This window comes from Alternaria novae-zelandiae (assembly GCF_023758075.1).
Source record: "Alternaria novae-zelandiae strain BMP 2774 chromosome Unknown scaffold_6, whole genome shotgun sequence".
Lineage (NCBI taxonomy): Eukaryota > Fungi > Ascomycota > Dothideomycetes > Pleosporales > Pleosporaceae > Alternaria > Alternaria novae-zelandiae.
This window is the reverse complement of record NW_026056966.1, coordinates 227,051-240,887: the sequence shown is the minus strand read 5'-3', so window position 1 is coordinate 240,887 and position 13,837 is coordinate 227,051. Positions and strand designations below refer to the sequence as shown.

Here is a 13,837-nt window from a genome sequence, read left to right as displayed (position 1 = left end):
CGCTGTGGTGTTTACCTTGGTGTCATAGTCTTCTTTATTAGGTGGGGTTGGGGTTGGGGTTTGGCAGCGTTTTCGTCGTTGGTGTCCCAGGGGCTTCGACTTCCGCTTACCATCGCCTTCGCCATAGTTTGATGAGAGGTCTTGAGATCATAATCGAGTCCATCTGTCGTAATGTAAACGAAACGTGTATGAGTGGCTAGCGCTGACATCTTCAATAGAGCTTGCATCGCCCGGGTAGATGGGAAGGAGGTCTCATGCTCAACGGACCCGACTGCTATATCTTGGTGAGTTGAGGTTTGTTTCTTAGGATGAGCGTTGGGTGTAACTAAAGTCCTGTCCAGCACTGATATTGCCCATGAAGATTGGGCCGCCTCCGGATAAGATGGCACCAGTCCGACTGCTCCCAATTTCCTGTACCCCTTCCTCCCTCCGCGCCGGTTGCCTTTCTCCCGAGCCTTCCAACTCAGATACTGCCATGCCATTGGGTACATTGGATGCGTGCTCTGATCTGTCCGACTGCGAGACAAGTGTCCGTTCATCGGAGTCAGTTTGAATTGAGGTGGCCACAGTAGTACTGAGCTCTCTTTTGCATATAGCATCAACCCACAACCACAGCTGCCCCCGTACCCTCACATACCCCGGATCTGCCTTCCCACTAAACTTTGTCATATCAGAGTGGTTTTGATGGATACTGTCATTGGGGTACTCGGGCAAGATGGCTGATTGTCGCGGCACGATATCTCCTATACCCGTGTAACTCAACTCCTCGTAGAAACAGAATATCTCGATCCATTTCCCTTCGTTGCGTCGCCGGTCTTCGAGGAGGGTGTGGAATTCTTGTTGGAGGGTTGATAGCATTTCTGAGCTAGAGATGGGTGTGGAGTTAGTGTTTGTCTCGAATGTGGGTTGGATAGGGGTGTTACTGACGCGGGTTCTAGGACTGCGACGATTTGTTTGTTGGTTTTGAGGACGAGGGAGGAGAGGCGGGTTAGAGGGGCCGCCCAGTCTGCTTTTCGAGAGCCGAGGTGGGGAGCTCCCATGAAGGCTATTGCGAAGGTGGAGGTGAGGAGTGATTTTACGTGCAGTTGGGATGTGCCGCGCGAGATTAGGAGGGCTTGTTCGACGACGAGACCGCCGAGGCTGTGGGCTATGAAGATTACTGGACGGTTGCTCTATTGCCAGTCAGTAAAGAGGGCAGTCTTAGACTTGGTATTCACGTACTGTGTTCGTTTCTGCTCTTCGCAAGGAGAGGTCTTGCGCGAGAGATTTGCCGTGGTCGCGTACGGTGTTTCCGCCGGCGATGGTGAGTAGCTTGACCACATCTGCGTCATAGCCAAACGTGAAGATGCGCACGTGTTTGAGGTCATTCGCGAGCAGGTCTTTGGGCCAAAAGATGGAGTTTTTGTACGTCCATGTGGTTTCGCGGTTTCCAGTGAGGCCATGAACGAATACGATACTGTGGCATGTGTTAGGTGTAATGTGGTGGTGAGGCTGGGCGCCTACTCTACGGTATCAGTCGCTCCTTCCGCTACCGTTTTGAGTCCGTATGCGCCTGCCGTCGAGAACAACTCCTCTGGTGGCTCCTCGGTTTGCTTGTCGCTCGCTGGCCCTTTTTTCTTCTTCCCGCTCGTCTTCAAACGGCGAAATAAACCCATTTCTGGTACCTCCACAGCTTTCGAAGCTATGCGCAACAGGCTCCGAAGGATGAGTCAAGCAAACCGATGGCGGGCCAGCATCTGCATTGCCTCAGCCGCAGCTGCAGGTGAGCTGACCAAGCCAGCTGCAAGGTGTGCGATACGCAGTCAGCCTGACCCCACCTTGTGAGAACACCCAGAAGAACACCTCCATCCCAAATGTTGCCAAAACCGATTCATGGATTGCATGTCGCCGCCAGCCTCTAAATAATTTTCCGGATGGTTGCAAGACCGCAGCCAAGCTCTTTGCGCACGAATGGGCCCGCCGGACCGAACCGTGGATAGCGGGGGTGGCGCCATCTTCCAAGGCGACATTACAGCAGGCAGGGACATCACCATCAACCAGATCACCGAGATACGACAGGTCGCTGAACATTTGAGCAGTCGTTGCAACGAAACAAACAACTCTCATAAACTTCTCGGTAGCCTAGAGGCTTTGAGTGTATTTGCGAAATACACTGAAGACTATGCGAATACACTCGACACCAGCGTGTTTTCCAGCGACCTACACTTTGGAAGAGTTTCAGAAGAATGCGGTTCAATACTAAGAGAGCTCAAACTACTAGTAGAGTCCCTAGAGCAAGGTGAACTTGGAGGATACGAGCTTTCTCCATCCTTCGGCGAAAATGTTCTGGATTTGCGGTCGAGGCTCACAAGTCTGCAGTCACATCTCAACGTCGTCAGCAACCGCAAGACCCAAAAAGACTACGAGACCATCAAGGAGACTCTCGCTCAGCTGGTGAATAGCCTTCAAAATACAGAAAAGGCTTTTTCCATTCACAGCTTTGTTACGGCGCCATCCATTCGCAGCTTCCCCGCAGCTCCATCCATTCGTAGCTTTGTCACAGCTCCATCAATTCGCAGCTTTGATACGGCTCCAGAGAATCCGTATGTTGAGCGACAGGTCTGGCTAGAGATAGAAAGATCTCTGCGAGCAGTAGGCTTTACTACAGAGTTTGTCGGTAAAAATCGTGACCTCATTGTGGCTTCATTAGAGGATGTATTCTTGGAAAACACTCCCGATTGGATCGTAGAAGAAGCCAAACCCGAATTTTTGCCTTTGCGTTTGTCTGAAGCCTACAACATCGCCATCACTGAGAACGAGAGGGGCAAGGAAACAAACGATGGCGCATTGCTGCGTTCAGCATTCAATAAGAAACTTTTCACCGAGACCGATGGAGACGGAGAACTCAACGATGTCGCATCGATCCGTTCATTCTTCAGCAGCGAGGAACCTTCCATTAAGACCAATGAAGACGAGGAATCCACCGATGGCGCATCTTTCCATTCATTGTACAACGAAGAACCTCCCACTAAGACTGAGAGAGAGAAGGAGTTCAACTATGACAGACCGTTGAGCCTGGTGAAAAACGATACACCTTCTCAAGCAGACAAATCGGGAATTACATGGTCCAGATTGGTGGAAGGTGGATCTGGAGAATGCCTACTCACTCTCGGTTTGTACTTGCGCTAGTGATTGCAGAGTGATTGCTAACTCGAGGGTCAGATGGTGGTGGAGTTAGGTCGTGGTCAAGTCTTTTGATCATCGAGGAACTCATGAAAGAGGTTATCGCTTGTGAGAACCGATTTGAGCGGCAGTTTACACAATACCCCAGAAGCTTCGAAGCTTCCGAATTCCGTCCATGCCATTATTTTCATAAGATGTATGGCACGTCGACAGGAGGGTGAGCATGCTAGCCGTCGTCGAGAACAAACTCATGCTAATACATTATGTTAGGATACTAGCCATCGCGCTGAGTCGACTTCGCATGAACGTGGGACAAACCATCGTCGCTTTTGAGTCCATCCTCAATGCGATGTATGCAAATTCACGAAACGTAGTCCCACTTGCTACAAAGTACAGCCATTCGGATCTCACGGCTGCGCTTGCATCGATGACCCGACAGCACTGCAAACAGCACGAACGCGGTCTTTGCAATCAAGACCATGATTTTTGGTGGGGCACGACAGGTTTGGAAGATCTCGTAAGTGAAGAGGAACTCGATGACCCGGATGATTCGGACGATTCGGACGATTCGGACGACGCGAACAGTTGGACGACACGACGAGATCCTATGGAGTCCAAGCTTCGTGCTTTCGAGCTACAGAGTCCAGAATATCAGCTTTGCCAAACGTAGGTGATCAAGTGTGTTAGAATCATATAGGAAGAACTGTTGTTGATGATGCTTAGGATATGCGTAACTGCCATCTCCACGCGGCGATGGGACGAGACACATCTCTTGCGCACTTACAATCATCAATACGACCCTAGTATTGCCCCACCATGGGTCACGACCTACAACGAAGGTACTTCAGACATGTCTACGTGGCAGGTTGGGCGAGCGACTACCGCCACACCCTTCTTTTTCAAGCCACTGGAAGTAAAGGGCCCCCGAGGTAGCTCCACTTTCAAAGATGGTGGCATACGAGAGAATAACCCCAGCTACTGCGCTTATTCTGAAGCTGCCTCGATTTGGGGTGATGAGAACGAACCTGCCATCTTATTGTCCATAGGTACTGGCCAAACCAGGTCCATTTCCGACGGCGCATCCCTCGCTGGGATAATACCATTCGGTCTGTCCACCTTTAGCAAATACGCGGAGAAAGCAGCTGTGGTCAAGAATAGTCTCATCAAATACATGGAAAGCGAAGACCGGCACAAGATGATGCGTACCATCGCCAAAGGTGAACATAGATGGTACAAGCGATTCGAAGTCACGGACGGCTTGGAGAAGCTTCCACCTGATCAATGGGAGCTCGGGATATTTTCCTTACTAAACGATCGCAAACTTGCAGCTCGCCCAGGCGGGAGGACTTTGAGCAAAATACGCACAGCTACCAATGTGTACCTAAATCGCCAAGAGATTGATAAGAGTCTTCGTCTCGGCGAGTACGCTGCTCCACATCAGAAGCTGAAGCAGACCGCGGAGAAGTTAGTCCGCATGCGGAGAGCGCGAGAGCTCGAGGCCATGACCCAGGGCGGGGAAAAGCGCGAGCATTGGGAGGCGTTCATGGGCAAGCACCTTATTGGTGAGCGGGATTTCTTCCGAAAGTACCAAGAGGAGTGGGACTACGCCCTGCTAGGTCGTAAGAATTAGATCAGACATGCGTAGATCAGGCGGGACGTGTATGTACAGGGATCTAGCTTTCGGAATGGTAGACCTAGCGCTTCCGCGAACACTGACTAGTTACGCCCCATCCAAACCTCGCCAGAAGCGAACTTGCGATCACATGTCCTCGTATCGAGAATGGTTGTCAGCAATTAGTGGACGTTGTGGTATGCGATGTGGCGTTCCAATGCACATGCTCACGACTATGATGGGATTGTAGCGGATACTACCTGCTATATACTGTGAGCAAATGTGTTTGGGAAATACACTTGCATTGCGACTATCTACGGTGGTACTCAGCCGCGCCGTGCCTGCGTTATAGAACCAGCACATTCAACAAGAACCAGTAGTGGATACTACATATGCATTAGGTATTAGTGATTTGCGTACATGGAGAGAAACCATGAACATGGTAGACTAAATACCTACAGCAGAATCACAATCCGAACCCTCCCACTCCTCACAATCGTCCAAAAACTCCTCCAACACCTTCTCAAACCCTGCCGCATCTTCCCAAAATGGCGCATGCCCGAGCCCAGATAAGCCCAAGCACTCACCCCTCCAGAGCCTTTTCCACTTCACCTCCTCGTCGATATAATCCAGGTTGACAAACTGATCTTCCATTCCGTTCACGACCGCGATCAACACATCAGTCGCCTCCACCACACGCTTCTGATCGCAACCCTTGGGCGGGCTATCCTTCGTCCCAGTCGCGGCATCAGCTATGAAGACTGTCGCGCGCCCATCCGTCCGCTTCGCATCCTCCAACATCCACCTCTCATAGAACTCTTCCTTGCCCGCTGCCACACCGTGTCTCAGGTAAAGGTCAGCCTCCAAATTGACCCAATTCCTGTTCCCCGCGAATGTAAGACCACCAGCCGGCATCTTGAACGCTTGAGCCATCTGCTCGGCGCCACGCGAGGGCGGGGTACCGATAAGCATAAGCCCTTTGACGCTGATCCGAGGAGCATCTTCCACCATGGGAGGATCGTCATGAGCGAGACAGGGAAGCATTTCGATCGCGATGTGACCACCCAGACTCCAGCCCATGAGCACCACAGACTCGATTCTGAGGTGCTGCAAGACACGTATAACGAGGTCGGCGTAGCCACGATGACAGTACGTTGTTTTCACATCAGGGGCATTGGACGAGCAGCCGTGGCCGGGGAGGTCCAGAGTAACGATGCGCCAGCTCTTGTTGATCGTGGGCGACTCGATAATATGGCGGAACTGTTTGGAGGATGAGGCGTTGCCGTGTAGGAGAAGGAGGGCGGGCTGGTCGTTCTTTAGATTTGAGTCGTAGATGGTGATAAGACCGTGTGAAGTTCTCATTAGGAACGAAGGCATGGTTGGAATCAAAGATCTGTCCTGGTGAAAGACTTTGAAGTGGAATAGCTGTGATAATGACAAGGATGGTGTTGCTCTGTTTTTTGGTATGTGTCTCGTGGAGTAGACGTGCTACTAGAAGTTGTTCTGAAGAGACATACGAATGTGGTCATCCTGACATACAGACACGAACTAATACTCTTATATATATCTCACCTGAATACTTATCGAGGCTGCTCGAGGAGACAAAGCGGCAAAGGCATTCCTCTATCTCTTCGGTATTCGGCTCCGTATCGAACCGGAATGCGCGCCGCCATGTCGTCGTTCTAGTTCGTACCAATAACAAGCGAAATCGAGCCCAAGACTTGAGTGCCGGACATCCTAAGGGTATCGTGGAAACGTATTCTTGACGTTGGAAGCCACGACTGTGGCAGCGCAAACGTGCAGGAGCGGGAAATTGGGGGGTGATCGGCGATTTTAGCGTCCGATCCTGTCAGATTACAAAACAAGCCCTACTAATGCACGTTCCGACAGTGGGGTAGCGTGTCCTGTAACCCAATTGGTACCCAATGGTATCCTCAGTCAAGGTAGGGCGGTGATCGCGATCCTGTAGTGGAAGGCTGAGACGCATGGGATTGAGACTTCTGCATGCGTACGTGCATTAGTACTGTTGGAGTTTCTTGGGAAAGATCTAGGCATACAGCTACAACGCCTTCGTCAACCCCTCACGCTCGACGATCTGACTATCATCCTTTGGGAAGCCTGGCGCGTGACTTACTGAGCTCTCCAGCCTACTGTACAGTACACGTTGGTATATGTACAGGAGTCCGGCATTCCCCAGTATGAAGGGTGGCGGCTGTCCTCCAGCACCCCTCGAATCGCTAATCCTGCATCGTCAAACTTCCAATAGTCTTGCGCTGTAAGATGGTGGTAAATCCCTCGTGCGGCTTCGAAATCCGCGCGCTACCGATAGCGAGGACGGGACGCCTGGAGCCTCGTATCGTCCCATCGCCCCATATCTTCCAAGTCTTGTCATTCGCGTGCAAAGTGACTTCCGGAGCTACGGCAGGCGTATGGGAAGGATACCTTGCATCACGATGAGGCTGCGGGAGCCGCCCGTGAGTGAAACGTCCTGCCAAGAGCTGTTGAGCCCTTCGGAGACAGTATGCCGGCCCTCGATACGAGCAGTCAAGGCTGAGTTTGCGACTACATGGAACCCCTTCTCGGGAACGGGTTGGTGAAGTCTGTGTTTCCAATCTACAGCGGCATCTCCAATCTAAAGCGGCATCTCCGTTCTACAGCGGCATCTAGACAGTAGCGTCAGTATGCAGTTTGGTACGTTGGGTCGCGAGTGAAGTTCGGCGGAGTATTCTCCGTGACTCCGCTACTCCGTCGATTCGCGGACCCAAGCCTCACTTACGTGTGATTGTGTCAAAGCTGGGATATGATGGTTTGTAGTCGGAGGTGGCGGCAAGTACTTCGTCTCCGTTTTGAGGTGACTCTTTTTCAGGGTTTGCTTCGAAGACTAAGCTAGCGAAGTAGAACGGATGAGGTTGCTACTATGTGACCTTTGTGTTAACATTGCCTGGCAAGCTGACACCGGTCTTGAGCTCTTCCATCTTTGCAAGTGGAACTTGCTATACCGGACGTTGTCTACAAGGCGAATTTGCTCAAGCGCTTGTAGCTAGATAGGCGTATCAATGTCGACGTAAGCCTGCTGCTCGAGGACTTGATGACGTGCTGTAAAGTGGACTGATTCTGATGTAATTACGCTACACCGAGCCTCAATGCTTTGTCCTGTCATCAGCTTTTGCCCAGGTCCCAACGAAAAGAACAGAGAGCGAGCGCAGAGTGCGCTGTACAGAATACTGTTGAGATCGGGCTCTCTATCACTGCCAGATATCTGGAATAGAACGGCCTCCCTTACATCCATGTCCATCCAGCACCAGGACTTCCTTCTGCATGGCGCTATAAGTGACATCAAGTGTCCCGACAGCGTATTGCGGATATTTTTGCTCCAATGGTAGCAGGCCAGCATCGGCAGACACCAGAGGTGGCTCTCAAACGGCATGATTGATCGGGGTCCATACGGACTGATGTCTCCGAAACTCATAGTCGAATCGATCATTACAGTGGCCCTTTCTACCTTTCTGATATATTCTTCTCACTTCTTGCTTGTGAAGCTGAGCCTCTCTCTGTACTCAGAAAGACGCTCCATTACATGAGTGCCGTTCCACATCTCTTCACCATCGCTCACCTCACAAGAAGGCAAACCGATCTGCTCGATAGCAAAACTTGCAGCCACGTTGCCATACATAGATGCTTCAGTGATATCTCCTGATGCTTTCAAGCCTGCAATAAACCCGCCTAGATATGTGTTGCCACCTCCAGTAGGATCGACAACCTTGACCGCCGATGATTCGTAGTATGGCGGAAGCCATACATTCTTAGCTGCATGTTGAGTGGTCAGTGACCCATGCTCACCTGCTCTCACGATAACGATCCCGTTTCCGCTCGGTCCGATTGCCTTGCTGAACTCTAGTGCGTATGTTTCCAGTCGACCAGGCTGAAAGCCTTCGCAGGGTGAATCCTCGAACATGGTAGACATTTCTAAGTGATTGGGCGAGAACACATCCACAAGTCTGCAGGCTTTCAGGAATGAAGGTCGGTTCTGGGTGGTGCAAGCTGCTGGAAATGGTTCCCACACTATGAATGGCCGGCTTTTGAACCCGTGTTGCATGCGAAGCTTCATCAATTCTGGTATCTGTGTTTCGACAATCTCGGGCGGTGCAAGTAGATGGAATGCTTCCGAGCCAAGTAGATTCGTATTTAGCAGATCGATTGGTGATGGCTTCAACGGCTCCGTAGTATAGCGGAACTTCTTCGCTGGGCGATCGTAAGTTCCAAAAACCTATCACTAGAACAAGGCAGTCACATACGTCCAAATGTGTCGTCTTCGTACTCAAGAAGCCCTCTGGTGCTCAGTCTGTCCTGCGAGACATTTACGTGCAGAGTGGTCCGCCAGGCCTGTAGCTGCTCTCGCACAGCATCGGGAAAGTCGTAGCCCACAAGAGCCAGACAGCCCACCGTCTTCGATCGCGCAGGGGTCTTGAACAGGCGGCTCCCAAGCGTTGCTGTTTATCGTAAGTCTATCAGCGTTCTGGAAGCGCCACATGTGTAAGATACATACCGTAGGCTCCCGAGCCCCCCGCTACGTCAATCAAAGGCGATCGTGTTGGTAAGTGGATCTCATCAATAACCACCATACCAAGCGACACAGTACCGACAGTCGAATCGACTTCTACATTTGAGGACCAGGTATCCATTTTGCGCAGTAGGGATAGTCAGTGCTATTCGAGAAAGGAAGGAGTGGACTACGGAAGTGGTGACATCCGCGCCAACATGACGCATGGAATGGACTGCGTTCGCGAAATGTGGAGTCATTCAAGGGCGCGCCCCGGGGGGTTGACTGCATGCTGACCTATGAAGCCCTAGTGCGCCAATCTCGGCTAGTACACACACAAGCAACCTGATATCTCCATGCCGAATGGCTCAGTATTTTGGGCAAGTCGCAGGGTATTCATGAGGTTGCAGACAAGAATCTGCGCGTGATGTCCGTTCTCGGGGGTTCCGGTTCCGCGAGCTTACTCCATGCGGCCAAATCAGCCACATTCTTGTGTGCGCACTTGAGCGTAGGAGACGTTCTGTAGGCAGACGCCACTCAGCCTGACAGCCCCTACACGAGTATTATCGATGCAGAAATTCGCAATGGTTGCGTTAGACCGAAAGGAACCAAAGTGGGTAAGAGTGCTCCAGATGGTGAAATGACCTCGGGAGACTTTCTTCTTGGGTGATGCTTTCGTAGGCACTAGACCACAATAAAACGAGGCTCGCACACTTACCACCAGTAATCTCGCAAAAACTGGACCAAGCAGTATCTTGAACGGGATGTTTGTTCTATCAACCTTCTTTTAGCCTTTGACTGTTCTGGGTCTGTTGAAGCAGCGCCTCTCGCAACGCAGCAGAGCCGATGGCGATACCGATAACATCAAACGGCGTAGCGAGACTTCCAAGGGCTACTTAGCAGTGACACTAAGCAGTTGCCTTGCTTCCGAAAAATCGTACGATGATCGCAAACGAGTTGGCAATCGTTATTGATGTGTGCACTCGTGCGTAGTGAGCAGGTGGCTGCTCTCGCCATAAGAGCGTGCTACGCTGGCCTAGAGGAGCTGGGGCAAGTATTCCGTCCACGCGGGCAGACTGATGCGAGTATATAGAAGCGTGGCGCGAAGAGTCTAGTATGCTATCAAAGAGGGTACTCTAATGTTGTTGATGTGGATGGTGAAACAGGAACAGCCACACGGATCGGTGTGGCTGGGATTGTGGGAAAAGGAAAGGGTGATGACGTCATTGATCATCATCTTACAGCGCTGGTGATGCCGACCGCCCGGGTAGTTCTCTCCGTTGCGCTTCAACAAATACATCCTCACGCCATCTCGTTGCATTTTATGGAAATCTTTGAGGACCGTTCTCTCTCGCCATGTTGCCCACTTGGTAGACGCAGATACTCCCAGGGTCCACGAGCCGCTAACGGTGCTTCATTGCATATGCTTGCTGGAAAGCTATTCGTTTTGCCGAGAAAGGGAGAAAGAGATATTCAAATCAAGCATGCGAAGAGAAGCTGCTCAGCTAAGATGGTCGATACTTAGGTCTTGGTACTGGAGATAGCATTAGCACTGCGTCAAGATATGCAGTGCTTCCGACGTTGCGCTGCGGCCGTTAAGGCCTTGTCTTCGACCACTATTGACCTTTCATAATGCCTTAAAATAGGCTACACAGTCTCATCGGTCGACAGGTCCACTTCTTGCGTTACTTCTCTTTACCATTGCTTCCATCTGCTTCTACCGCTTTCAACTGCGATCCATTCGAGCGTCTTTGTCGCGTCTGTTATGTTGACTTCCTAATCGGTCGATCGCCGCACGCTCACCGCCTTGGCGCGGTGAATGGTGAAGATGAGGAGCGACGCGCTTTGACAGGGATCTCAAAGACGCCAATATAGAAATTTCCAGCCCCAGAGGCTTCTCTCTCATCTTCTCAACACCATGGCGAGCCCCGAGAAGGTCGCTGAGCTGGCGGCGCGACTGCGTAGCCTCGCTGATAGCATATCGACCCACGAAGATCCTCACGAAAGATCCAAGACGTCGCTCCAAGAGGCTGCGGTGGAGTTGGAGCAGACTGTCACCAAGTTCCACTCACGCGGCGATGCTCACGTACTGGTGCTGATTGATGCGCATAGTCATCCGGTAAGCTGTTCCCTTGTACCCATTATCCAGAGCCTAAGTCAGATGGATACACGACGATCTACGTTGCAAGATAAAGAAGCAGATGGCAATGTAGCCGTCTAGGACGTGTTTGAGTGTTGGAGTACATCTCAACATGACGAGCACTTTTACATCATCAACTGCTAACTCTACACTCAGTTCTGTAACGATGTCTACCACGAGTCCTCCGAGCACGTCTACTCCGAGTTCGAAAGAGTCAAGCCATTTAACATCAAGAGTCGTCTTCAGAAAGCAATTAAGAATTACTTGATCGGTATATCCGCGGTTGCAGCACTCGGGTCGTCTCGACTGATTGTGCGCCTATATGCCAACTCGTCCAAGTTAGAGAATGATCTACTTCGCCCGCTTCAGCAATTTGCTGTTCAATTCTCCTCGATTGACGCCGACTTCGACTTCATCGGCGTTCAAGATGAAGCTACGGTAGAACTCAAAGTCTCTAGTGAGTAACACTTGATCATCTCGGACTATCTTCCCTAACCATATTAGATGCCTTCGAAACAGCTCGGTACGATCCAAATTGCAAGCACATCTTCCTCGCTGCTTGGAGACGACCCGTATACCTCGCGATGTTGCGCACATCTTCCAAAAAGGTCACGCTAGTCCAGGGCGACGGGATGGGCGCGGGGGCCAAGTTCGTTCCTCTGCCGTGCGATTTTATCAGCATCCCGAATATCTTCGATAAGCCCGCAGGAAAAGACCCGTTCTCTTCGCTCACATCGCACTCTATGCGCAAGCGCTTCGTAGAGAAACTGCTCAGCGTTGACGCTTCTTGCAAAAACGAGTCACACGATCTCTCCTACGTCGACACTCACTATGATTGCGACGTTGAACCTACTACGCCGAACGATACTACGGATGCGCATCGTCAAGAACTTCGACTTCCGTATCTTCGAGACGCAAAACGTGGCCATGTACCCGTCAACGAAGCTGGGCATCGTCTAGACTACCATATGGGGCTTCCTTCTCCCGCCGATAGACAAGCATACGCAGAGAAATTCGGAAGTGGCGCCGCCCCGCCTTGCAGATTGTTCCACCTCGGGAAAGGAAAATGCCGCTTTGGTAGCGACTGTTCTTTTGATCACTCTGAAATTAGTAGCCAGATCTACAAGGTGGTTAGATATATGACAAAGAGGAACCCTTGCGCGATGGGCGGTGATTGCCATCGTGCAGACTGCGTATATGGACATGTCTGTCAGGATTCGAAGTGTCTCATTGACGAACTCGACTCCTGCAGCATGAGGAAGTTTCATGGGGTGAGTTTCGCGCCCGTGATGTGGGTAGCTGGCGATTTTGCTCCACGAATTCCCGCCGGTGGTGGAAAAGGGTTCCTAGCTGAGGAAGGAGAAGGTGCGATTGTGGAGTCTTCCTGGTACTGAGAAGGTATGATACCTATGACAGCATGTGATAGGTACGGAGCTTTGGACCGAGTCTGGCCCTGGCGCAAGTTGACCATCGTCTACTATGTAGCCTACAATGTCTTTGAATGAACACGTTCAGACAATACGAATGCGATGTAGATGTCCTGCCTATCTGTCGTACTCGCAGCCGACAATTCGTAATCTCGCAACGCGCTTTATGAAACATACGATCATCTCGCCGACAAGCGACTACAAGTTCCCAGTTCCGCTCCCAGATTTACCTTTGTTGGGTCTCCAGTAAGCTTCGACACACTAACTTAGAGGTAGACCCTAATCCTTCACGCAGATTGCTGCCTAAGGGCCATACACTCCTCAATTTTTTGCGCCTGCGTATATAAAACCTCTGTCCATCACACTCCTTCCCGAACTATGACCAGTCGCTTTGTACTCAACCCCTATACCCAGCGGCAAAATGTCACAACACTCGAGTCGTCAGGAAGCTTCTAATGTGGTCGAAGAAGCAGTAAGTTCGTATCATACAAGGTTATTGTGTGGCAACACTGACAATCCAAGGACTTGATCTCTGCCACGATCAACGAGTACATTGCCGAGAAGCGCCGCGGATGCGCCACATTCCACGCGAAAACGGTCGGGCTCAAGGTGTCTCCGCGAAAGATCCAACAAGTTTCTTCCGGCTACTATAGCTTCGTTGGTACAAGCCCAGGAACCCCTCGCGTCAAGATACGCTATGATCTATCGTTGTCGAACAAGTCAGACATAGCAGACATATCTCCTCTAGCATGTGTCCAGGTCCGCGGGCGCCGTAACTGGCGTCCTCTACGTGATTGGGTTGAGGTTCGGTGCAAATGTAAGGGCTTTAGCAACGAGACCGGGCTTGTACGTGCGACGTGAACGTTACTCGAATACCAGGCTGACACGACTCTCAGCTCGTTGACTACCGTATGTTACAGGACCGTCTCCTCGAGTTGCGCAAGATCGACTTCGAT

General features: G+C 51.2%; 5 protein-coding genes across 5 annotated transcripts; 2 read left to right on the top strand and 3 right to left on the bottom strand.

Annotated features, from left to right (window-relative positions):
• Nucleotides 1–303: 303 nt before the first annotated feature.
• On the bottom strand, nt 304–1,655 carry J4E88_003623 (uncharacterized protein; the record flags this gene model as incomplete). The annotated part of the gene is made up of 5 exons (XM_049397272.1): nt 304–508; nt 638–865; nt 928–1,172; nt 1,222–1,456; nt 1,504–1,655. The coding sequence occupies 5 exons, from the start codon at nt 1,653–1,655 to the stop codon at nt 304–306; spliced, it is 1,065 nt and encodes a 354-aa protein (XP_049256660.1).
• A 2,323-nt stretch (nt 1,656–3,978) lies between these two features.
• On the top strand, nt 3,979–4,792 carry J4E88_003622 (uncharacterized protein; the record flags this gene model as incomplete). The annotated part of the gene is made up of 2 exons (XM_049397271.1): nt 3,979–3,982; nt 4,011–4,792. 2 exons carry the CDS (start codon nt 3,979–3,981, stop codon nt 4,790–4,792), a joined length of 786 nt encoding a protein of 261 aa, XP_049256659.1.
• Nucleotides 4,793–5,221: 429 nt separating this feature from the next.
• J4E88_003621 (uncharacterized protein) lies at nt 5,222–6,151 on the bottom strand (the record flags this gene model as incomplete). The annotated part of the gene is made up of 1 exon (XM_049397270.1): nt 5,222–6,151. The coding sequence occupies one exon, from the start codon at nt 6,149–6,151 to the stop codon at nt 5,222–5,224; it is 930 nt and encodes a 309-aa protein (XP_049256658.1).
• A 2,143-nt stretch (nt 6,152–8,294) lies between these two features.
• J4E88_003620 (uncharacterized protein) lies at nt 8,295–9,456 on the bottom strand (the record flags this gene model as incomplete). The annotated part of the gene is made up of 3 exons (XM_049397269.1): nt 8,295–8,581; nt 9,070–9,264; nt 9,321–9,456. 3 exons carry the CDS (start codon nt 9,454–9,456, stop codon nt 8,295–8,297), a joined length of 618 nt encoding a protein of 205 aa, XP_049256657.1.
• A 1,776-nt stretch (nt 9,457–11,232) lies between these two features.
• On the top strand, nt 11,233–12,414 carry J4E88_003619 (uncharacterized protein; the record flags this gene model as incomplete). The annotated part of the gene is made up of 4 exons (XM_049397268.1): nt 11,233–11,433; nt 11,611–11,911; nt 11,959–11,977; nt 12,255–12,414. 4 exons carry the CDS (start codon nt 11,233–11,235, stop codon nt 12,412–12,414), a joined length of 681 nt encoding a protein of 226 aa, XP_049256656.1.
• Between the last annotated feature and the right edge of the window lie 1,423 nt (nt 12,415–13,837).